Source organism: Podarcis erhardii (assembly GCF_964252035.2).
Source record: "Podarcis erhardii genome assembly, chromosome: 9".
Taxonomy (NCBI): domain Eukaryota; kingdom Metazoa; phylum Chordata; class Lepidosauria; order Squamata; family Lacertidae; genus Podarcis; species Podarcis erhardii.
Genome location: NC_138512.1, coordinates 23,287,825 through 23,310,108, shown reverse-complemented (window position 1 = coordinate 23,310,108; position 22,284 = coordinate 23,287,825). Strand labels below are relative to the sequence as shown.

Below are 22,284 nucleotides of genomic sequence, written 5' to 3'. Positions count from 1 at the left end.
TACTATAACGAGCTACAAATCTACATTGAATCATTACTATTCCATTCTGACAGGAAACAATAATTTGAACTTGATGCTAACATACTTAACAAGAAATTATGGTCAAATGCTCACATCAAAGATCAAATCAAAGCAGAGCAGGATTACTGGAGGCACGTACTTCAGTGAGTTATCCCAGTGACTTCTCTTTTGAAAGAATGTGGTTTGGCATTTAGGGGAGATGATGAAACATTTGATTCATCAAAAAATGGTAACTTCTTGGATTTGTGAGTTGTCAAATTCAGTCCTTTTCCATGTGCTCACATAAAGTTTCTAGTCAGCCATTATACTTATCCAAAACCATATGTGAAGAGGTTATCCAGTTGATGGCTAATACAGTTGGAGAAGCAATACTGAGCAACATCAAACAAGCAGGTTATTTTAGTTTATCAGTCAGTTCAACCCCTGGTGATTCCCGTGTTGATCAACTGTCATTTTGGGGTACATTTTTCTAGAGATGGGTTTTCTAGAGATGATTTTTTTTGAGCTGAAAGTTCACACTGGTGAGTTGATACTTAACTACGTCAGTGAACTTGAAAATAGATTTCAGTAAATGTAGAGGACAACCATATGTCAATGCAGCCAATATGGCTGAAAAAGTATAACAGCATTCAACAAAAAGTTCTAGAAAGGAACAAGTTTACAGAGTTTATTGCATGCACTGGACATTCCCTAAATCTAGTTGGACAAACCATAGTTGACTCCTGCCTAGATGCAGTGACTTTTTCCCCACAATAAAGGAGCTTTCCCCCAACCCAGCTTCTACAAAAAGATGGACAATGCTAATTCTTGTCTCTTGAGTCAAAAGTTACTCAACATTTATCAGACACAAGATGGGAGGCTCACCAAAGCTACTGCAACTATTGGTGAAAGTTATGCTTACAATCATATTTAACTATGATCTTCTGCAGAAAATGGGAGAATTTGAATTCATTTTAATGCTTCACCTTTGGACACATTTGCTAGACCAATTTCATAAAGTTAGCAAGGTATTCCAAAGTTCACAAATTTCATTCAGCACATGTGTAAATATTTACAGCTCACTATTGCAGTTCATATCAAACACTCAGTCTAATTTTTATGAAATTGAACAGCAAGTAAAATTTACTCTACTGGATATAAAGCAATAACTTGTCAAAGGAAATGTCAGAAACAGAGTACAAAAAATAATAATACAGTGGTACCTCAGTTTAAGAACAGTCCTGTTTACGAACGATTCGATTTACGAACTCTGCAAACTGGAAGTAGTGTCCCAGTTTGCAAACTTTACCTCGGTCTAAGAATGGAATCCGAACAGTGGAAGGACATTGGCAGCAGGAGGCCTCATTAGGGAAAGCATGCCTCGGTTTAAGAATGGTTTCGGTTTAGGAACGCACTTCTGGAACAGATTAAGTTCGTAAACCGAGGTACCACTGTACCAGTGATGGGACAGAACCTGAAGCCTTGGATGAACTTTCTCCAAGAGACAAGTTTAGTGTATATTCATTTATCCCTGTTATTGATGCTCCTGAAGCCAACCTAGATAGAATAGCAATAGTGTACAGGAGTGCAGCTAATAAATTTTCTTTTTTTTGTGAACCCGCAAGTAATCAAGGAACAGATTCACAATGGTGTTGATGCAATAGAATCCAAAAGATGCTGACCTTAGTCTCATCATTGAATTCTTTCACCTGTCCATCAAACAAAGTCACCCTGAAAAAGAAAATTTCAGCCACCAAGATATGTGTCATATTATATTCCAGGAGAAAAATCGGACAGCTTTTCAGAATATGGAAGCAATTTTCAGATTGTTCATGTGTTAATGTTTACAAATTGTACTCGCAAAAAGATTCATGTTCTAGACTAAAAAGGATAAAGGATTATCTAAGGTCAATCATGTCCGGAGATCGGTTATCTGATCTAAGCCTGCTTTGCATAGAAAATGATAAACTGTGACTTGTTGGTTTTAAATATATAATCAATAAGTGTGCATCCAAAAGAGCTTGAAAGACACTGTTCTGACTTTGTATATAGTGCAATGTTGAATGTTTTGTGTGAATGGCTTCATTGACTTCCTAATTTTGTAAACTTATTAAAGGTTAAAAATTTATAAACAACCTTTTTATCAATGTTAAAATTTCAGCAGTGTTCTACTTTCATGGAGTAGATAAAAAAAAGAGCAAGGTTTGGTTTCTCATGATCAGATGCTATTAAGTTTGGGCCTCCCAAGTTTATATCTGGGTACAGGCTCATCTTGTTGTGTGCGTTATCACCAAACACATATGCATCAAGGCAGCATCATTGAGGGAGAAATGCCTTCAGTGCAATAGAAAAAGTGGTAGTGAAAAAAAATAGTGACAGTAGCAATCATTTGAATTACAGTTGGTAAGACACTTGGCAGTTCTAAGATTCTCTATTTGCTGCTTATCTTACTGTTTTTATTTTGGCAGCATTCCTAATGTGCAGGTCTAAGTATATTTATGAATTCTTGCATATTTAAGTTTGTTTACAGTTCTGAAACATAACTTGCCAAAAGACTTCTCAGTTTTGTCACTACAACAGACTGACATGGCTATGTTGCTGTTTCTCGTGGGGTCTACATGTTGGAGAGTACAGCAGGGATACATCCATCAGTCTACTTTGTTACGTTACACCCCTGCTTAGGAAAAAAAAAACGTTCTGGGAGACAAGCATTTTTATAAGTAAAATCAAAGTGGTCTCAGATGCGAGCTAGGGAGTAGTATAATAAATATGCAGGAAGTACAGCCATTAGAAGCAATACTTGGATTCTTTGTTTTGTACACTTTAGGGTAAATTCAATGAAACTCTGGGAACAGAGAAATAAGAGTACCCAACCAGTGATGTCAGGAAGGCTATGAAGGGTTTCAGGAATGCTACTGAAGTAGCATAGTTAGAACACTTCTAGATTTCACATTGATACACCCAAAGGTATTGAAAAATCTGGGATGAAAGCATGAAGCACCTCTTCTTGTCCTAATCTGATATTCCGCCATGTTTATTCATTTTATAGAAATCCTAAAACATTTACCAGGTGCTTTATATAATGAAAGAAAAAAGTTTAAGAGGGTGTTCTGAGGGAGGGCGAGGTAGCCTGATAAAATGTTGGTGAAGATACAGAACAAAGCTAGGGTGACTTCTCTGTGATTTGTAGTAATCGTGGCAATTTTCAGCTGTGCTGGCTGAGGCTAATGAGAGTTGAAGTCCAAAACATCTGGCGGACATGTTGGTGGAGGCTTCACTAAACCATGGTTTAGCATTATGAGAATAAGTTTTCCTTCCGTTTAGGTTTACACGTTCCCCTCTTCTTCTCCAGCACAGCCCCATGGAAGAGATTGGAATCTTTCACTACCATTTTGATTAACCACAGCCTACCATGCCATTCAGACCTAAATAAGCAATAGTTAGTGCAAACAATCCAGCTTCATAAACTGTAAAGTTGGCTTGTTTTCACTAGGCATAAGATTAACCATAGCTTGTCTGGCCCTGGTCAGTCAAGGAAGCTGTGGTTAATCAAAAGCAAAAGCTTCTTCCTCGCAGCCATGCCAGAAGAGAAAAGGAAGTAAAGTGATGGTTAGCATTATGTCCAAATCAACCCCTTGTCTTTTTATGTACATACAGGATTTGATCATAATATATAAGTACTCTGGTGAATTCCTGATTTGCTGATCTGAAAATTAAGGTCAGCTTTTTTCCTTGGATTTTTCACATTTACGTGTGAATATGTAGGCAAGAAGTACTGCATTATAAGATTTGTAGTACAGTAGCCATACAAGGGTCGTGCTGTGGGTTAAACCACAGAGCCTAGGACTTGCCAATCAGAAGGTTGGCGGTTCAAATCCCCGCGACGGGGTGAGCTCCTGTTGCTCGGTCCTTGCTCCTGCCAACCTAGCAGTTTGAAAGCACATCAAAGTGCAAGTAGATAAATAGGTACCGCTCCGGCGGGAAGGTAAACGGCGTTTCCGTGCGCTCATCTGGTTTGCCAGAAGCAGCTTAGTCATGTTTAGCCACATGACCTGGAAGTTGTATCCCGGCTCCCTCGGCCAGTAAAGCAAGATGAGCGCCGCAACCCCAGAGTCGGCCACGACTGGACCTAATGGACCTTTACCTTTAGCCATACTGTAGAAAGCTGTCTGTGGACAAACGTCAGCTCCCTCAGCCTAAAAGTAAAATGAGCGCCGCAACCCCATAGTCGCCTTTGACTGAACTTAACCATCCAGGGGTCCTTTACCTATTTTTAACATGAAAGTGAATATATTGCAATACCACATAATACTGATTGGTAGAAGTGTGATAGCAATAAGAATTTTTGGTGCAGGATGTGTTTTACCATAAAGTCATTGAAAGTTTGGCAACTTTGTATGGTCAAATGTTTTTGGGAAAGGATTCTGAACTACCAGAACTGTGACGTATTTGACCCAACCCCCCCTTCCCCCTTTTTAATTATGACAGAAAATGTAATATTATATATACTTTTGTGTTTTTAGAATATTTATATAAAATCCTTCAGTTAGAAAATCACATAGCTGGACAACTAGTACATTCTGCTCCAGAGTTTGCTAAGTACCAAAACAGTTTTGTCTGCTTTGGGATTTTCCCACACTAAGAATTTGATGTTTAACCTTTTGGCCACCCAGCACGCAAACAAAATTATACCACTTTTATCTACTTGGGAGCATAGTATGTTAGCCTGAGGCCAAGTAAAGCACAGCTTTTTAAAAACTGTTTTCTTTTCCTTCATTTCCTTCATTTGTACGGAATCACACTAATTTCAAACAAACTGACTTTGCATCAAGGAATGTGAAAATTGCTCATTTAAAATAAAAAGAAACCCTTTATAGTAAACTTTGATAAAAGTTGTAAGAACTTGGCTTGAAAATTGGAAGTGATAATTTCATAAGGATTTTTGTTTTATAGTCACAAAGTGTTTACATTTTTTATATTAAGTGTAAAATTCAGCAGAATAATAATCATTGCACTGTAATTTTGTGTCCCCTGCACTTTGTGCAGCAACATTTCTTTCTAAAGGCTGAGTGCAAAAAATACAGCTACTACCTTTTTGATCAGAATGTGTTTGTTTCATAGTATAGTGATTTCAGTCAGAATCTCAAATGGATTATCTGTCCCACTGTGGAAATAAAGTACTGTATCATATACTAATTCATGGCACAATCCTATACTTGTGTTGTGCAGGCTGTGAGTCTTTAGAATTTTGTAAAATCCCCACTTAGCCTGTGCAGCACCAGATACACCACAGCCACGACAGATAAACCAGTGTAATTCCCTTTATGTACTGGTGTAGTCGTTCCATCAGCAAATATATGCCAGCAGAACATCTGTATGCCATGTCCTATGCTCTGCCATCAATACAAAGCCACACCCTCTCAATGGCACAACTGTACATCAACACTGGGCAGAACAGAAAGGATTTTGATTTCCCTCTGATTGAATTCAGTGGGAGCTGATTTTGGGAGATCAGTGGGAACAAAGCCTAGGACAGAGGTAGGCAACCCAAGGCCCATGGGCCGGATGCGGCCCAATCGCCTTCTCAATCTGGCCCGCGGGCAGTCTGGGAATTAGCGTGTTTTTACATGAGTAGAATATGTCCTTTTATTTAAAATGCATCTCTGGGTTATTTGTGGGGCCTGCCTGGTGTTTTTACATGAGTAGAAAGTGTGCTTTTATTTCAAATGCATATCTGAGTTATTTGTGGGGCATAGTAATTTGTTCATATATTTTTTTCAAAATATAGTCCGGCCCACCACATGATCTGAGGGACAGTGGCCTGGCCCACGGCTGAAAAAGCTTGCTGACCCCTGGCCTAGGATATGTTGTAACTCAGCACACAGCTGCCAGTATGTAAGCCCCATGGGGGGCACCACAACTCAGATAGTAGGGCATCTGGCTATACCTCTCTGATTCCATGTGATGTACAGTGGTACTTTGGGTTAAGTACTTAATTCGTTCTGGAGGTCTGTTCTTAACCTGAAACTGTTCTTAACCTGAAGCACCACTTTAGCTAATGGGGACTCCCGCTGCTGCCGTACCACCAGAGCACCATTTCTGTTCTCATTGTGTAGCAAAGTTCTTAACCCGAGGTACTATTTCTGGGTTAACGGACTCTGTAACCTGAAGCGTATGTAACCTGAAGCATCTGTAACCCGAGGTACCACTGTACACGAGGGTAACTCTGGTGATGAGAAACAATGGAGAAAGGGCACTTTTCACACAAACAGCTTGGCCTTACAACACAGATAGAAACTTGAGCACATTGCTAACTCTTCTCTTCATCAAACTCTCACAAGTAACCCTGCCTTAGGACTGCAGGTGCTCAACAACTCAAATTCCACCTCCAGTAACTGGGGTACCAGAACAGAGCGCCCCACACAGGTACACAAGGAAAGGTGAAAACCCATGCTAAAAAGTAGAACTTGTGTGACTTGTCTTTTTGCCTCCACCTTCCCTTTGCCATATGTAAATACAGTGCCTTGTCTGAACTATATATGTAACAAGTAAATATGAATATTGTGAATAAAAAAAAACTGAGTGAGAGAATAAAAAAATGAACTGGATCTTCAACATCCTGCCCTGCTCCAACAACTGAGGTGTCTAGATAGACATCCCACACATTTAAGCATGGGACACAATAGTTGTTCCATAGCAGAGAAAGAGCTCCAGTCTTCCGGAAATACTGTATTTTTCCGTGTATAAAACTAGGGTTTTTTCCCTAAAAAATAATGTCAACAATTAGGGGGTGTCTTATACACAGATACATCTTCCCCCATTTTCTGAAATCTGAGTCCCCAAAAATTGGGGGTGACTTATACATGGGGGCATCTTATAGACGGGAAAATACGGCACTATATAAATGGTATAAGATTGTTCTCTCTGACTTGTAAATGTTTTGACATGATCCATTGTGGATTAAATAAACTGCATGTTTTAATGATAAATAGAATGCATGGTTTATTGATAATGGATATATTTGTCGAGTTACTTTTCTTAGCCATTGTTGGCATTGGTTTCCATGCAACAGATCTTTTTATCTTGTGTGCAGCCTTTTCTCAGTTGGAAAATGACAGTTTGGGGCTAATAATGGTAGGCACTAGATAAGAAGTGTTCTACTCTAGGCTCTGAACCTGGGACTTTCTGTGTGTGAAACCTAGGCTGTTTCATGGAACTAGGGTTCCTCCTCTATAAATGAGTCATAAGATAGGGGAAGGACACATAATTGGACATTTCCTATCTGTTGCTGTGGCTATGTAGCTCAAGAGCTGGTTTACAGTGTATCCGCTATGGGTTGCATTTCTGCTTGCTTATTTTCTTTTACCTCTAACATGGATATTGCTGGTGGGACATGCAAAAGCTATGAGGGGTCTAGGTTCTGTTACTCCTCCAGGTGGACCTTGAACCTGTTGTCTGTATCCATCCCATTGCTCTATCCAGTGAGCTGATAGCATGTGCTCATGTCAGAAAGAATGCAGTTATAGCTTCTCTCATTGCTTCTCATAGGGCCTCCCTGGCAGAATTGTGGCTATTGTCAGTGCTTTTTTCTGGGGGGGACGCAGGGGGACACATATCCCTAAACATTTCATGAATCTTAAGTTTGGCCTCATTGTGGGGCAGTATTTCAGTATGAGTAGGAAAATGAGAGTACCCCTAAATATTTTTTTAGAAAAAAAAGCACTGCCTATTGCTATGCATCAATTTGCTTCTTCAGTGCCTGACTAATACAGGGGTGGGCTCTGTCATTGGTGGGACATTGAACACTGGAGGAGGAGGGGTGGGGTGCTGTCATTTCATTCACAGTTTTTCCTCATAGGAGTCCATAGGAGCCTAACTTCTCTAGGCAGAACAGCAGAAGCCAGCTGTCAACATGGCAGGCCCATTGGATTGCCCTGCCTGAGGCAAGATTAGTATGCAGCAGAATGCAGAACAAGTGCATTTGAATATTTACACTTTTTGAAAACATATTTTATTGGAGTTCCAACAAATTACTGTAAATCACACAGGCTCTTCCAGCCTGGAGGTTTCTACAGTGGGTGTTCTGCAATGTGTTCTTCACACAATAATAGTGCATTGTTGGTGGATCTGTTTTGGACTTCCTTCCTCTTTATTACTTGCTCTGAAATGCTTCTCCAATGCCACTGTGTTGGACAAAAACCACCCCAGAACACCTGGGGTTTAAAAAGTTATGGTATTGCAACACAAGTTGCAGGGTACGTAAATAGAGCAGTATTCCTGCCTCACAACTTCTGTAAACGCAAATAGTGTTGAAAGTGGGATCATGGATGATTGCCCTGATGGCAGTATGAACACAAATAATCATAAATGCACAATTAAAAGGACATTAAAAGAAAGCTACAGCTGGGTTGATGAAATATATGAGTTGACAAAGTGGTTTTTGAGCTTCATTTATGTACATTGAAAAAGTTAATAATATTGATATGCTTGGGCTGCTGTTCTGGAAGAAAGCAGGATAAAATTCAGCAGGACTTGCTTCTGAGTAAGAAAGCAATGAATTGCCTTGTTCTGGGAAAAGTGACTTGATTTGGTGTCTGAAGATGTTAGCTGTTTTCTTTCTATTGCTACAATGCTGAATACATAGGGTAATTCTTCTGGAAGGCAGGTTACATAAGTGTTTCCTATTCTGAGTGTTTATGTTTTAAGATGTAAATTTCAAAATAATTCATTGTAGTTAGCTTCCAGATTTCACATAGAAATACACATTCTCTCTAAAATCCACTTTTCATAATTGTAAGAAAATGGCTTTAATTAGAGATTTGTGATGGTTTGCTTGAAAGAAATGGCTGTGTCCAGTTTTGTAAAGGTGCTGAGCTATAACATGATACAACATCACTGTAAGATTGCCAAGAAGATTAGTAAACAAAAGTCTTAACGTCTTTTGATAGGGATATGCTTTCATGAAAGTTTTTGAGGTTTGCCGCTAATTACTAGGAGATTTGGATCAGATAATCTCCAAAAGTAAGAATAGAAACTGGACCCTTATTGACTCTTACCCATTACCTCACCAGTGCTTTTGTCCTTTCCTGGATCTCATTGCATGGTGTGTCAGGTGTGATTTCCATTATTTTTTGTGAAAACGTTTGAATCTGCATGACTTGGGCACACTTCTGCCATCTTTGTTCCAGAACACCACACATTCATAGCAGCCCTAATACTTATACATGGTGGGAGGCAAGTTCTTTCTCTGCCCTGCTTTACAAGTTGCTTTATGCAGGGAAAGAGATTAGTTCCATTTAAACCATTAAGCCTGGCCAAACCAAGGCAGCACGATTTGTTGGCAAGTTTCCTCACTACCCCCTAAAATATAACACGGTACAGACCTTTTAAGGCACAGGGAGGGTGAAAACAGCACTGAAATTATTTTTCTTACTTACGTGAGTTGGGAGAAAGTTCTCATTAATTTTCCAGGGATGGAATGGCTTACCATGCTAGATGTCAGCAGGTTGCAGTCTTGACACTGCTTCAAGCAGTGGTGGAGCTTCAATAAACAACAGGGAAGTAGAAACAGCCTTTAAAATATATACGGTACTTATTTATTGCTGACAATCCTTCTGGAAAGAATGCTATGGCATGGCATGGTTCCTGGACTATACTCAATGAGGGATCCCACCAGCTGATGCTGGCTATTTAACTCTGCCACCACTTGAACTAACAAAACAATTTTATTATGAAAAGAAAGGCTGCAACCCTACTTCCTACTCATACCTATATCATATATAAGCCCCACTAAAAGTAGGATAAATTTATCTTCCCGCCCCCCGCACACACCTACTCACCAAAAAAAAAGACCAAAAAATAATAATTTCCCCACTTTTACTGGAGATTAATTGCACCTTGAAAAGGAAGGAGGCATTTTTAGCTCAGTACTAAACCAAACCAAACCAAACCACAAACCCATTATGATAGGAAATAATAGTTGATATGTCCTCTGTAATAGATGCTGCTTTTTTAGTAAAGTAATACATGCATATGACTCACATTTTTTTCAGCTGTAGGTTTAAACTATAAGTGGGAGTTAAGAAAAGGAAATATATAGGCTATGATTTAAAAAAAACAACTGTGTTGTGGGATTGAAGGTGAGAGGGAGGTCAGCCAGTTTAAACTGTGGGGGAGAGCATTAGGATCTCTGTCAACAAAACAGCTAACACTCTCTTGGTTTCTTTTGTCTTTTTAAAAGGGCACAGAAAGCAGACCAGATCTTCAAGAGTTGGATCTTTATGCAACTTCCCGGGAGCAGCGATTTCGCATGTTTGCTAGTTTAGAATTTGAAGGGCAGCTCTTTATGACACCATATGACTTCATTCAGTCTGTTTCAAATGATGAACCAAAGAGTAAGTATAGTTTGTTGTTTACTGGGTGTGGTTTCTGAGTTGTTCCAAAAATGAGTTCTGCAGAGCAATCTCCACAACTTTATTGAGCTAGACGAGCATTTTAGTAGGAAGCCAACCCATACCACCTGGGCACTCAATCTAGGTATGTGTGAATAAATAAATAAATTTATCTGTGTGTGCTGCTTCTATAACTGCCTTTGTTTGATGCTTTGATCAATTTCCTCTGCATCCACCACCAATGTGTTTGCTACACTGAATGTTCATATGCAGTCTTCCAGTTTTTTGATTAAAGTATAGCTTCTCTTTTGTGTGGGCTCACTTTAGGTATCTCAAGTATTTACAATTGTATATTGGTACTGATATTTTGAAACTTTAAACCATTGAGCTTTGTGAAATCAAGGGTAAAAATTAAAAATAGAAATAATATTGGTTTCATGGTCCCTTTTAGGCACACTAAAAATTACTATGCAAAATACTTTTAAGCTGATGTTATTGTTTGTATGATGCATTTTCCATGGGAAAAACTAGTCAGAACCCTCTCCCTAGGGTTCTTGAAATCTAAAATAAGCAATAGGGAAAGCAACCAAAAGTAGGAGAGAAGAGACAAGAGTAGGGAGGGAGGAATATGATTAAAGAAGGGAATGAGGATTAAAGGGATAAGTCAAAGGCTGGGTGGAAAAGGTGGACTTTGAGAAGCAATTTGAAGGAAGAGTAAGGTCGCAAAAGTCATTTAAACAGTAATAACTCTTTTTTACTTTTTTGTACAGAAAAACTATTAACACTAAAGAATTGACTGGTAACTTATCTGCTTCTGGGCTCAATTTAAAGTGCTGATTTTAATCCTTTAAAGCCTTTACATGGCCTGGGATCCACAAACCTGAAAGGCTGCTTTTCCCTATATTAGCTCATGCTCCAATTGAGCGTAGGTCAGCAAGCATTACTTGGTGTTCCATCATAGTGAAAGAGAAAAGTGGCAGTATGGGCCTTTGTAGTTATAATTCCTAAGATTTGGAAGCCTAAAACCATTTGCTTTTGGATATTTGGAAACCTACTTTTTCTTTTTTGCATTCTGGATAGGAAGTAAAATGTCTCTCTTTTCAGCAATTAGGGTTTGAATTTTGTTGCTTTTTGTTTTCTATATTTGGTTGATTTCTGTTCTGCTGTTCAGCCTGTTGAAACTCAAACTTATGAATTACTACTACTACTACTACTACTAATAATAATAATAATAATAAAGTAAGCATAATATAAAAGCAACACATTGCAATAAAAGACAAGAAACAGTTCCAGGCTAACTTTCCTGGTCAAGGCATTTCAAAGGGGAGTGCTACCAATGGTGCAGTGCGGCCAGACTTTGGGGTCTCAGTCTGGGGTCATGCAGTCAGGCATCACAACAGCAAGGGTGATTATGTCACCTGCCACCTCACCATTGAAGGCATGAGGATGGAAACAAGGGCTTCCAAATAGGTTTTCAGGTCTTGGGGTGGTCATATTAGAGAAGGCAGTTCTTAAGGTTGCCTGGATGAGTTAATGTTTTTGTGCTTATTTAATAACCTGGTTTCATTTGCTTGATTGTTGCTTTGATCTAACTGGTGTTTCTAAATTAATTGTTAGTTGTTTTGAGTTGCTGAAAAAGCAGTCTAAAAATGGTTTATATAAACAAAAATAATAGCAACTGGATGAGTACCAGGTGGTATAAAATCTCCTGCGATTTTGAAACCTTCTCTAGTAGAGATGGGGAACCTGTGAGCCTCCATGTTGCTGTTGGACTTTAACTGCCATCTGCCCCACACAGCATGACCAATGATCAGAGATGATTGGAGTTGTAGTTCAGCAACACCAGGAGCGTCACAAGTTAGCAAACCCTGACCTAGCACCAGCTTTAAAAAATGACCACTATTTTGCTTTGCAGTAATAATCTGTGCAGCCAGTGCAGTCCCGGATTCTATCCCTGATGTCTTCAGGTAGGACTGAGGAAAACTCTTGCCTGAAACCTTGGAGAGCCAACGCCAGTCAGTGTAGACAGTGCAGAACTAGATGGAACAGCCATCTGCTCAGTCGATAGGACAGCTTCTGTGTTCTTGTGCTATTGAAAATTTTGTGTGAGTAATTCTTTCTGTATTCATTTTAGGGACAAGAAAATGGAAGTCTCTTTCAAAACAGGTGAGCTTCAATTCTGCACAACAAAGAATTAGGATTTGCCTCAATGTGTGTAATTGTTGTATGTGTACTATCTACAGTTACTTTATATTTTGAGAGGAATGTCTGAAGCACTTCCCTTTGCTTGAATTGTATAAATAGCTCATAGGTGTGAAGAGATTGACATTAAAGTATTCAGTATTGGGTGAACTGGTGTGGTGATGAAGAGTCAAAAGCTGAGGGCCCTTCTTTCAATTCCCAGCTCAGATGTAACTCAGATTGGTGACTTTAGGCAAGCTGCTCCCTCATTTTCATTTTATGGAGATGATAATGCTAGCCAATTCATATTGTTGATGTGAATGATGTGAATGCATATTTTTATTACAGTCGTACCTCGGAAGTTGAACAGAATCCGTTCCGGAAGTCCGTTTGACTTCCAAAACGTTCAACTTCTGCTCCTGCAGCCAATCAGAAGCCGCAGAAGCCCCGTCGGACATTCGGCTTCCAAAAGAATGTTTCAAAACCGGAACACTCACTTCCGGTTTTTGATTGTTCGGAAGCCAAAACATACGAGTTCTGGGGCGTTCGAGAACCGAGATACAACTGGATATGTAATCTGCATTCCATCATTCTACTTTATTAAACGTTTGCATGCTGTTATAACCTAGACTTTCCAGTATCTTGTACCATGGGATTTAATCCAGTTCTTTCCTCTCTGTAGTGTAATATGGTATATATCTACTAAGAAGTAAGTTACATTGAGTTCAAGGGTACTTGCTTTCAGGTAGGTTTGTAGAGGATTGCAGCCTTATTGAGCCTTTTTATCACATAGATAATCGACTTTCTTTTAATTACTGTTTTACAGGAATTGAATCAAATACTTCTAGAAACTCCACCAGTTTGGAAAGGGTCGTCAAAACTCTTTCGTAACCTCCAAGAGAAAGGTACAGAGGAATATATGTCTTCTAGAATGTGAGATTCCAGGAGTTCCAGGTTCTTACCCAGGCTTTGTGTTTCCTTTGAAAATGAGGCACAGCGGAATCTGCAGTGTCTTTAGGATACGTGGTTTATTTACACATATATGCAACCTGAGCCTACGATGGAGGGGATCACAGCATCAATACCCCAAAATGGGTCTTGTTTCTCCCATAGCTAAAGCCTTTGATTCAAGCAGAAATCAGGCATGGCTTTTTCTGTTGTTTTACAGCCTCTATGTCACATCATAGCAAACTCTGCCCTCAAATTCCCACTTTGTGCTACAACTGATTCTTGAATTAAGAGAGGGGCCCCTCTCATTTGCTGTCTGGCACAGAGCCCCTTCTCTTTCACTTCCCTAATGGCTCATCACCTTCCTTTTGTTTTCCTAATGGCCCATCACTCCAGGTGATTTCCTCATCAGGAAACTGGCCTGCCTTATATTTTACCATGGGCTAAATTCCGTGTCTGGCACCCAGAAACTCATAACACAGGGGAATCTGGCACCCACAAACTCACAACAGTATTTACCTTAAGCCTTAGATTGCCCTTTACCTTTTTAGAATCTTCCCTCACACTAGCTATTACTGTTTTGTGCTGATTATATTGCCACCTCAATAACCTGTACCTAAACGAATAGTACTGCCTTCAGCAGACTGAGCTGTAATTTGCCCACAGGATTTTTCTCTGTTGCCTGCAACCTTTCCAGAATCTCTCTCCCAGAACAGCAAGAGCAGTCATCCAGAACTATCTGTCTATAGGATTCAATATACTAGTACTGACAAAAAGCAGAAATGTGTTCAAGATTTCCTAGATAGCTGTGTTCTTGTCTGCCTGACATACTTCACAAGAGCCGCTTTCATTCATTGGTCTCCAGTAAAGTGACTTAAATAGAACATTTTAAAGTCAGGGGGCCTTTGTGTGTGCAGGCCTATCTAGCCAGGGTAAGCCCTGCCCTTTGGAGGCAAATGGTCTGAAGGAGAGTGAACAACATTGTTTGTGGTGCAATGAATAAATAGGATGAATAAGCATGATGTGGAAAGATCATTAATCGTTAGGTGACTGAGACTTCCAGTGAAAAAAATTAAATGCCAGAAGTGTGATGGCTTAAATGAGCAGGCTAGATTAGTTGTGCAACTTTGACTTTTTTATTTTTGTGGCAGTGAGCATATGGGAGGTAAAAGAAAAAGACTTTCTAACAGTTGTCAGATTTTGCAATCCACTTTTGAGGGTTTGGAGTGTTGAGCAATAAGTTCATGTGGTTCATGCTCTTTTAAGCTGAAATGTATGTTAAGTTTCAGTACACTTGAATCTGGGCAAGCATGTTGCTTTCTTTCTAAGTAATTTATATAAAAGGTATTTGTAATAAGGTGTTGAAATTAGTTATGACAGAGGCATTAATAAAGAAGAAAAATGTGATCAGGCAGAAGTCAAATCAATGTAACCCATTTTGAGTACTTATTTGCCAAAATAGTGTACTTTAAAATTTGATTTGTATGTTTCTCTAAAGAAGCAAAATTCTGTGGCGGGAGAGGTACATCAGAGAAACAGAGGGGGAAGGTTCTTATGTTCTTAAATAAATGGTTATATATCTAGCATAACTCATTAGCCAAGAGAGGCTTCTTGCAGATGAAGGAGTTCCAGTGTGTTTGTAGAGTTGCCATAGAAAGGGACTATGATATGGGCAATCCCCCATTATTTACTCTATGGCTATTAATCTATGACTGCAGGAATAGTTTAAGTGATTTGTTGCCTTGCTCTTTTCAGGTGTGATTTCTTACACAGAATATCTGTTTCTATTATGTATCTTAACAAGTAAGTGTTCAAAGTAAAATTTATATCCTATATTTGTACATTTCATTCCATTTGATGCTCATTAAAATAAGTCAATAATTTGCAATTTGTTCTTATCTGCCCATGATGAAACATTACTGGAATAATTCAGTACAAAAGTACAAAAGACAACTTAAATCACTGTCCTGGAAGCAGTACTGAACATGTTATTTTCCATATTCATTCTTCTGATAAATAAGTCTGTTACTATTTCAATCGGTTACCACAGTAGAAGTGAAACAGGATATTCAATTGGCAAGAGGCAATACCAAAATAAGTTTCAACATCTTCCTTTCAATCCCAGTTGAAGGGCTGGTTCCAGTACATACGTGATACAATCTTCCATGTGACTATCCCATTTCAACTTAGAATACATGTGTGGCATTTTTTGTTTGAAAGATTCCCACTCCTCAAACTGATGCCATACACCCGCTATCTAAATGAATGGGGTGCTGCTGTCAAAAACTCATTAGTGAACTGCTTTCTAAAATTGCATGTTACCACGGAGGTTCCTAGGAATTATGTGAAGACCTAAGATTCCACCTCCTCTGCACAACAGCCGAGGGTCCTGTCATGAAATAGTGCTGCAAGAACTGATAAAAAACACCAAGTTGGTACGTGGTCTTTATGATTTGAGCAAGGGTTTCCAGAATGTGACCCATAGACCACAAGTGGTCCATGAACTTCATTTAGCTGATCTGCAGTGGCAAATCTACAAAGTGACATAGCTTACATGTGTGTGAAGACTCTCAATACTTTTCAAGTGGTTGGGATGGGGTGTTGGTTTCAGATTACAGTGGTACCTTGGGTTACATACGCTTCAGGTAACATACACTTCAGGTTACAGACTCCGCTAACCCAGAAATAGTACCTCGGGTTAAGAACTTTGCTTCAGGATGAGAACAGAAATTGTGCTCCGGCAGCGGGAGGCCCCATTAGCTAAAGTGGTGCTTCAGGTAAAGAACAGTTTCAGGTTAAGAACGGACCTCCGGAACGAATTAAGTACTTAACCCGAAGTACCACTGTACATGGCCTTGTTGCCATGCTGACTGGAACTGGCCCACAGCTATGGGTCAAAGTAGAAACCAAACATTATGTATGTTTAAACACAAAATTGTCACAGTCGTGTAGTATATGTCTGATTTTAGGCAGTCTGATTTTAACAGCAGAAGTGAGGTGAGCTGAACCCTCTCTGCAGCTCATCACCCCAGGTGTATCCTTTTAAATTGCTTTACTCTGTTACACCTTTCCCCTCTTTTTTTCCTTTGGCAGAGCCACATGCTGGTTTTAGAATAGCTTTCAACATGTTTGATACAGATGGAAATGAGATGGTGGACAAAAAAGAGTTTTTGGTGGTACGTATATTATACATTGCCCTTTTACCAGCTTCTTAAGTGTGTGTTTGCTGTATTTATGTATGCTGTAGCAAAAAACTTTTAAGTAAAAGTTGTGAAATTGTAAATCGGGGGGAAATCCCTCTGATTCAAGAGTCAGCAACTAGATTGTCTGAAGAGGCCTTTGTATCCCACCCTCAAAGCATGTACAGTCTACAACAACTTATTTCCCAGTTACTCACTGGAGTATTCCAGTTGGATACTCCAGCTACAGTATGTGGCCCCACTATGAAAAGGTGGCACTAAGGAACCATGTGGGTGGTTACCTAGCAACCATGTGCATGGTACACTCTTGTGATTGTGGTGATAAAGCAAACAGCACATGCTTCGCAGAGGAGGTGAAGTGTGTGGTGGAGTAGGGAGAGAGTTGGGAAATGTGGGTGAAAAGAGAAACATTTGAGACTGAAAAACAAGCAAGAAGGTAGAAAGAGAGAAATGAAAATGAGAAATTTCTCCTGTTTTTCACTGATTGGATAACTACATGGTGGGTACCACCTAGTTAAGCTACAATCCATGGTAACAGTTTGGAGATGTGGCAGTTTGGAGATAGAAAGAAGGGGTTGTTGATCATTACATGCATGGGTATTTTAATATCAGTTAGTAAGGGAGAAATGGCACTGTGCTGTTGTTTCATGAGTTGGTTATGCAGTAGCAATATGATGACAACAAATGAAAACTTTTTTTAAAAATCTCCATGGCAGGTTTGGGTAATCTTTGACCCTCCAGATGTTGTTAGAACTCTCATCATCCCTGTCCATTGGCCATGCTTGCTGAGGCTGGTGAGAGGTTGTTGTTCAGCAACATATGGCGGACTACAGATTCCCTACACCTGTTCTATGGTATAAGTCTTGTGAATTGTGACCAACCTTTCAGAGCAAGAACCACACTACCATCTGTGTTAGAAAAGATTTTACTAAAAAAAATAAAAAAAATATTAAAGTATGAATGGACAAAAATCCTTAACATCTATTCTAAAGAAAAGCTGGATGTTTAATATGCCCTCAAGCTGCTATTTTAACATTCATCTGTAATACTAAGAGTTACTGAAAGGCCAAGCAGACTCTGAAGTGAGTTCTCATGTAAATAAAACCAGTCTAATTAAGGCAATGGTGCTGCCCTTTATTAGGTCCCATTGCATAAAGAACATGAAACGTGACAAGGAAGAGCTTATAACACCCAGTTTTTCCTGTATACAACACCACACCAAAAATTATCCAAACTAAGTCATCAAACGCTTTACAGACTTTTTTTTATTTAAAAAATCCTGTTTGCTTATGTCATAGGTTTGAGGTCAGAGAACAGAGGGATTTTGTTCCCTTGATACAAGAGATGTTGTTTTGTCCTTTCTGCTTTCAACAGTCAATCCCATTATTTTGTTTCAGACAATGTTCCTATGAAAAGTGCTCTCAGATTAATTCATGTTCACTGTCGTACTCTTTGGTATCCTGTAGCACTTCTTCTGCACAAAAGGTTCATTTCCAGAATATCAAATGAGCCTTATTGATGAGTGCAACAAGATCTTCCTCCCCGTATCTGGTGTAGAGGAAATCAAAGCATGAATTGGAGGTTTTAAAAAAGATCTTTCTGCTTTTTCAATTACCAACACTCTCCTTACCATTTCATGATGGATTGACCTTACTTTTTAGTTTACGCCAATCTGAGGTATTTCAAATGCTCAGAAAAAGAATATATTGTATAGTCTCCTGGGACTGTGCTACTTCAGAATGCAGATGAGGTTTTGCATGTTTGAAGGCTTCCCACATTCTCTGTGCTTGGAAAACTAATATGCCATGAAGAAGTCTAGGCTAGATCCTTCTCCCTAAGGTAATAGCCTTCTATATGTGGGAAATTTTTGAAGAAGGGAACAATCAAACATGAAACTTCATCCTGCATTCTAAAGTTGTCAAATTCCAGGGGGAGCAATATTCTTTTTATGAGCATTAGAATTGGCTCTATGGCTCATTATCTCTTCATGGAGTCACAATTTGCAATGGAGGCTAGGATTGGATTGGATTGGATTGGATTGGATTGGATTGGATTGGATTGGATTGGATTGGATTGGATTGGACTGGTGAACCGTGCTGTGGTGGGCACATTCAAGTAGCTTTATTATTGGAGATAGGTGCCTATCAGTCCAATATGTAAGGAGCTATAGATCATGTTAGTCTAGTTGCCTGCTGATAACAAAATCCACTGCAGAACTTTCAGTTCTGTTTCTGAGTACTTAAATTGTATCTGTTGCTCAATATCTCTCCATTGGTTTTTATGGTGTCTTTCCTACATTTACAGTTGCACAGACAGCACACAGCGAGAGTGGGATAAGTTTGTGTCAATTGGCACATACGCCACAGCATTGCACTTGCTTCTACCTAGAGGTGAAGGTGGGACTCAGGAGGAGAAAATGTGTATTAAAAACTCCATTGTGTTTGTTAAAAATAAGTTTAAATATTAAGGGTATATTCCAACAAAAGTTAGTTGCAGATAAGCCTCACTACATATAACTTTTGTTAGATAGTGCCTTGAGGCATTAGTGTGTGATGGCTTTATGTCTGTAAATATCCTAAGACAGAGGAACGACTATAGGGAATACAATTGGCTTTTTTTGCAGCTGCAAGACATATTCAGAAAGAAAAATGAAAAGAAAGAAAGAAGAGGAGATGAAGAGAAACGTGCTATGCTGGTAAGTATTGATGAAAGAAACCTGTGGACTTTCTGGTTTTCTTCGCATGATTATTGGTGCTCTATTATCTCAAATACTGCACAGAGAATGTTAAGTTTACAGTAGTAATCACAAGTACATATTTTCTATTATGATGAACATATAGCTTCATTCTCTGAAACTGAAAGTGAGACATTTAGAGAGAGGCAGGAGTACTGGTATCCCAATCAAAGAAACGTAAAGTCATTCATAAGAATGGGCAGAACCACTGGGTTCCACTCTGCTAGCTGTGGCAGTGATCAGTGGTTTGCTATTTCTAGAGCAGCTGCAGAACCAACCAGAAAGTGGTTCCTACAGAAAACCAGGCTTACTACAGCAATGCTTCTGCCCTGTTGGAATCCTGGTTTCTGTTGGAATTCTGTTGTGGGTGAAACTCTGTTCAGTCCTTCATTTTTGATAATCCTATTGCTGTGGTGACAATAGTTTGTTTTGATGACCTGCTTTTAAAAAAATCTTAAGAACATTTTAATTTTAAAAATATTGTTGAACTTGTTTAATTTTAAACAAAGACTTATCTTTAAGTAAAACTGTATTTCATAACAAGTACAATGGAAGTTGTTATGCCCTAACCTACTGTTATCTTTTCTTTTTATCCTGGCTTCATTTTGAAATGCAACTCTTCATTTCACTCTTCTTTACTATATCAGCATCTCCAGCTTTATGGATACCACAGTTCTACTAATGCTGTATGTACTCCAAATGTATTATACTTCTGAAGTATTAAATCTATGTGAAATCAGCATTCCCTACAAGAAATGATGCACAGTGTTTAAACCAAAATGTTCAGTGTTGATAAGAAACTGTTTTAAGGTTGCCTGGGTGGAAGCCTTAAGTAACAGGAGAGGATGCAGCTGTGACTTTTTACTGGCACCCTCACCAAGAGGACTCCAGTTTTACTCTATAGCTGATCTGGAAGGAGGATCAGTGAAGGGGTTGGTGGAGGAAGCTGGTAGAAGGTGTAACAGTTACTTGTTATTTCACTGCTGCAGAACTTTTAGAGGGGTGGGCAGGATCTTTCATTTGTAAGCCATCAATTTTATACTGAAGAAATACTTGGCCATTTTTTAAGATAGCATACAGTGGTGCCTCGCAAGACGAAATTAATCCGTTCCGTGAGGCTCTTCGTATAGCGGTTTTTTCGTCTTGCGAAGCAAGCCCATTGACAGTTTAGTGGATTAGCGCTATTAGCGGTTTAGCGGCTTTTAGCGATCAGCTGTTAAGCGGCTTATCAGTGGATCAGCTGATAAGCGGCTTAGCGGCTTAGGAAAAGGGGGGGGAAGGGGGAAAAACCCGCAGGAACTCGCAAGACATTTTCGTCTTGTGAAGCAAGCCCATAGGGAAATTCGTTTTGCGAAGCGCCTCCAAAACGGAAAACCCTTTTGTCTAGCGGGTTTTCCGTCTTGCGAGGCGTTCGTCTTGCGGGGCACCACTGTATAGGCAAAGTAGAAGCACGAGGGATCACTGCCTCAATAGGTTCTTCATTTTTCAAATCCCTGGTAGATCAGACTCTCTGACTGTTCCCCAAATGCAAACTTTAATCCTCACACTAGATAATAGATTTTCCTGTTTTTGTTGAGCTCACCATACCATTTAGGGTAGGTGAGGTTATTTTGATAGGATTTTAGTACTAGGGGCAGGATTCAACTAATGAATAATTATGCAAGGGCTACTGCAACAGAGATTTCCCCTTTCCTACCTTGTACATTCCCTGAAATTGGTTCTGGAGGGGTTGGGAGCCCTTTAGCAGCAGCATGCAGGGAAGGAGGAGGAACCGTTCTGCCTGACAAGTTTGATTAAGTTACAAGAAAAAATACAGGAACTTGATTTTGTCCCCCCCCCCTCTTTCTTTCATATTGTGAGTTACCTCTCTGGTGCATGGCCTTGGTGTATGTTTTCGCATGCACTGCATGTGCCTCATGACTGGTTGAACTGAAAATGTCACAGCTAATGGCTTTAGTATAATCTTTTATGCAGATGAAGCATGTATAATGTAAAAATACTAACATCCTTGGTATTGAATACAGCATATAACATCAAGTATCAGGCTAATTAGCTAGTATTTTTACAGTATATGCACACATGCGCACACATACATTTCATCTCACAGAATTATTCCTGGATTGGGCTTTTCAAGCAAATACATTTTAGGAATGGTACCCCAGAATTGGATACCGTTTTCCTTGTTTCACTGTTCACACAATATATTTGCCTGAGAATCCCATGATGAGGATTATGACAATGAGTATTTGTCTCGCAATTTCCTCCATTGGTCCATGACTTCTAGGCACAGGCCTGAGAAGTTTTTCTTTTGTCCAGCCGCTTACTCATCCCCAAGTTGAAATGGAAGGATACTGTACTCCCATTTTGTTGTGAAGCTTTCCTTGACTCTTCTAAACAGAATTTAGTTGAAAAAAGTGCATTGATCAGGAGAGGTTACAACTATAGAACTATTTATGTCATGGGTAATACTTATTGTGAAGGTGTTGATCTGTAGAATTTTAGGTTTAAAATGTAAATGATCCAGAGTTAAATATGTGCATGCTTATGAAGAATCCACATACCATTGAAGCTAATGAGAAAGGTATTTGCATGCACTGTATAAATTAAGATTGGCAATCACAGCTACATGACAATATATATTATTTTTGTTTCTAATGTATTGATGCAGACTTCAAAACTATTTTCTCTACTGCTGGAATTAGCCATGAAGTTAAATGCAGTGTAACTTGGTAAAGCTAAAGCTAAGGAATACTACTTTTTAAAACAAAAACAAAAATTCCTGTGACACTTTAAAGGCTAACAGATTTATTCACAAAAGTTCACAAAGTTT

General features: G+C 39.2%; 1 protein-coding gene across 4 annotated transcripts in view; it reads left to right on the top strand.

The window, feature by feature from the left end:
* The window catches only part of MICU3 (mitochondrial calcium uptake family member 3), a 40,241-nt gene that overhangs the window by 2,121 nt on the left and 15,836 nt on the right, over positions 1-22,284 (top strand). For all 4 annotated transcript variants that reach the window (XM_081875852.1, XM_081875851.1, XM_081875850.1 and 1 more), the window contains exons 2-8: positions 10,241-10,394; positions 12,526-12,557; positions 13,399-13,477; positions 15,276-15,323; positions 16,614-16,696; positions 19,344-19,415; positions 20,102-20,140. In XM_081875852.1, coding sequence (XP_081731978.1) covers positions 10,310-10,394; positions 12,526-12,557; positions 13,399-13,477; positions 15,276-15,323; positions 16,614-16,696; positions 19,344-19,415; positions 20,102-20,140 — 438 coding nt within the window. In that variant the 5' untranslated portion in view covers positions 10,241-10,309. The remainder of the gene's footprint in view (positions 1-10,240; positions 10,395-12,525; positions 12,558-13,398; positions 13,478-15,275; positions 15,324-16,613; positions 16,697-19,343; positions 19,416-20,101; positions 20,141-22,284) is intronic.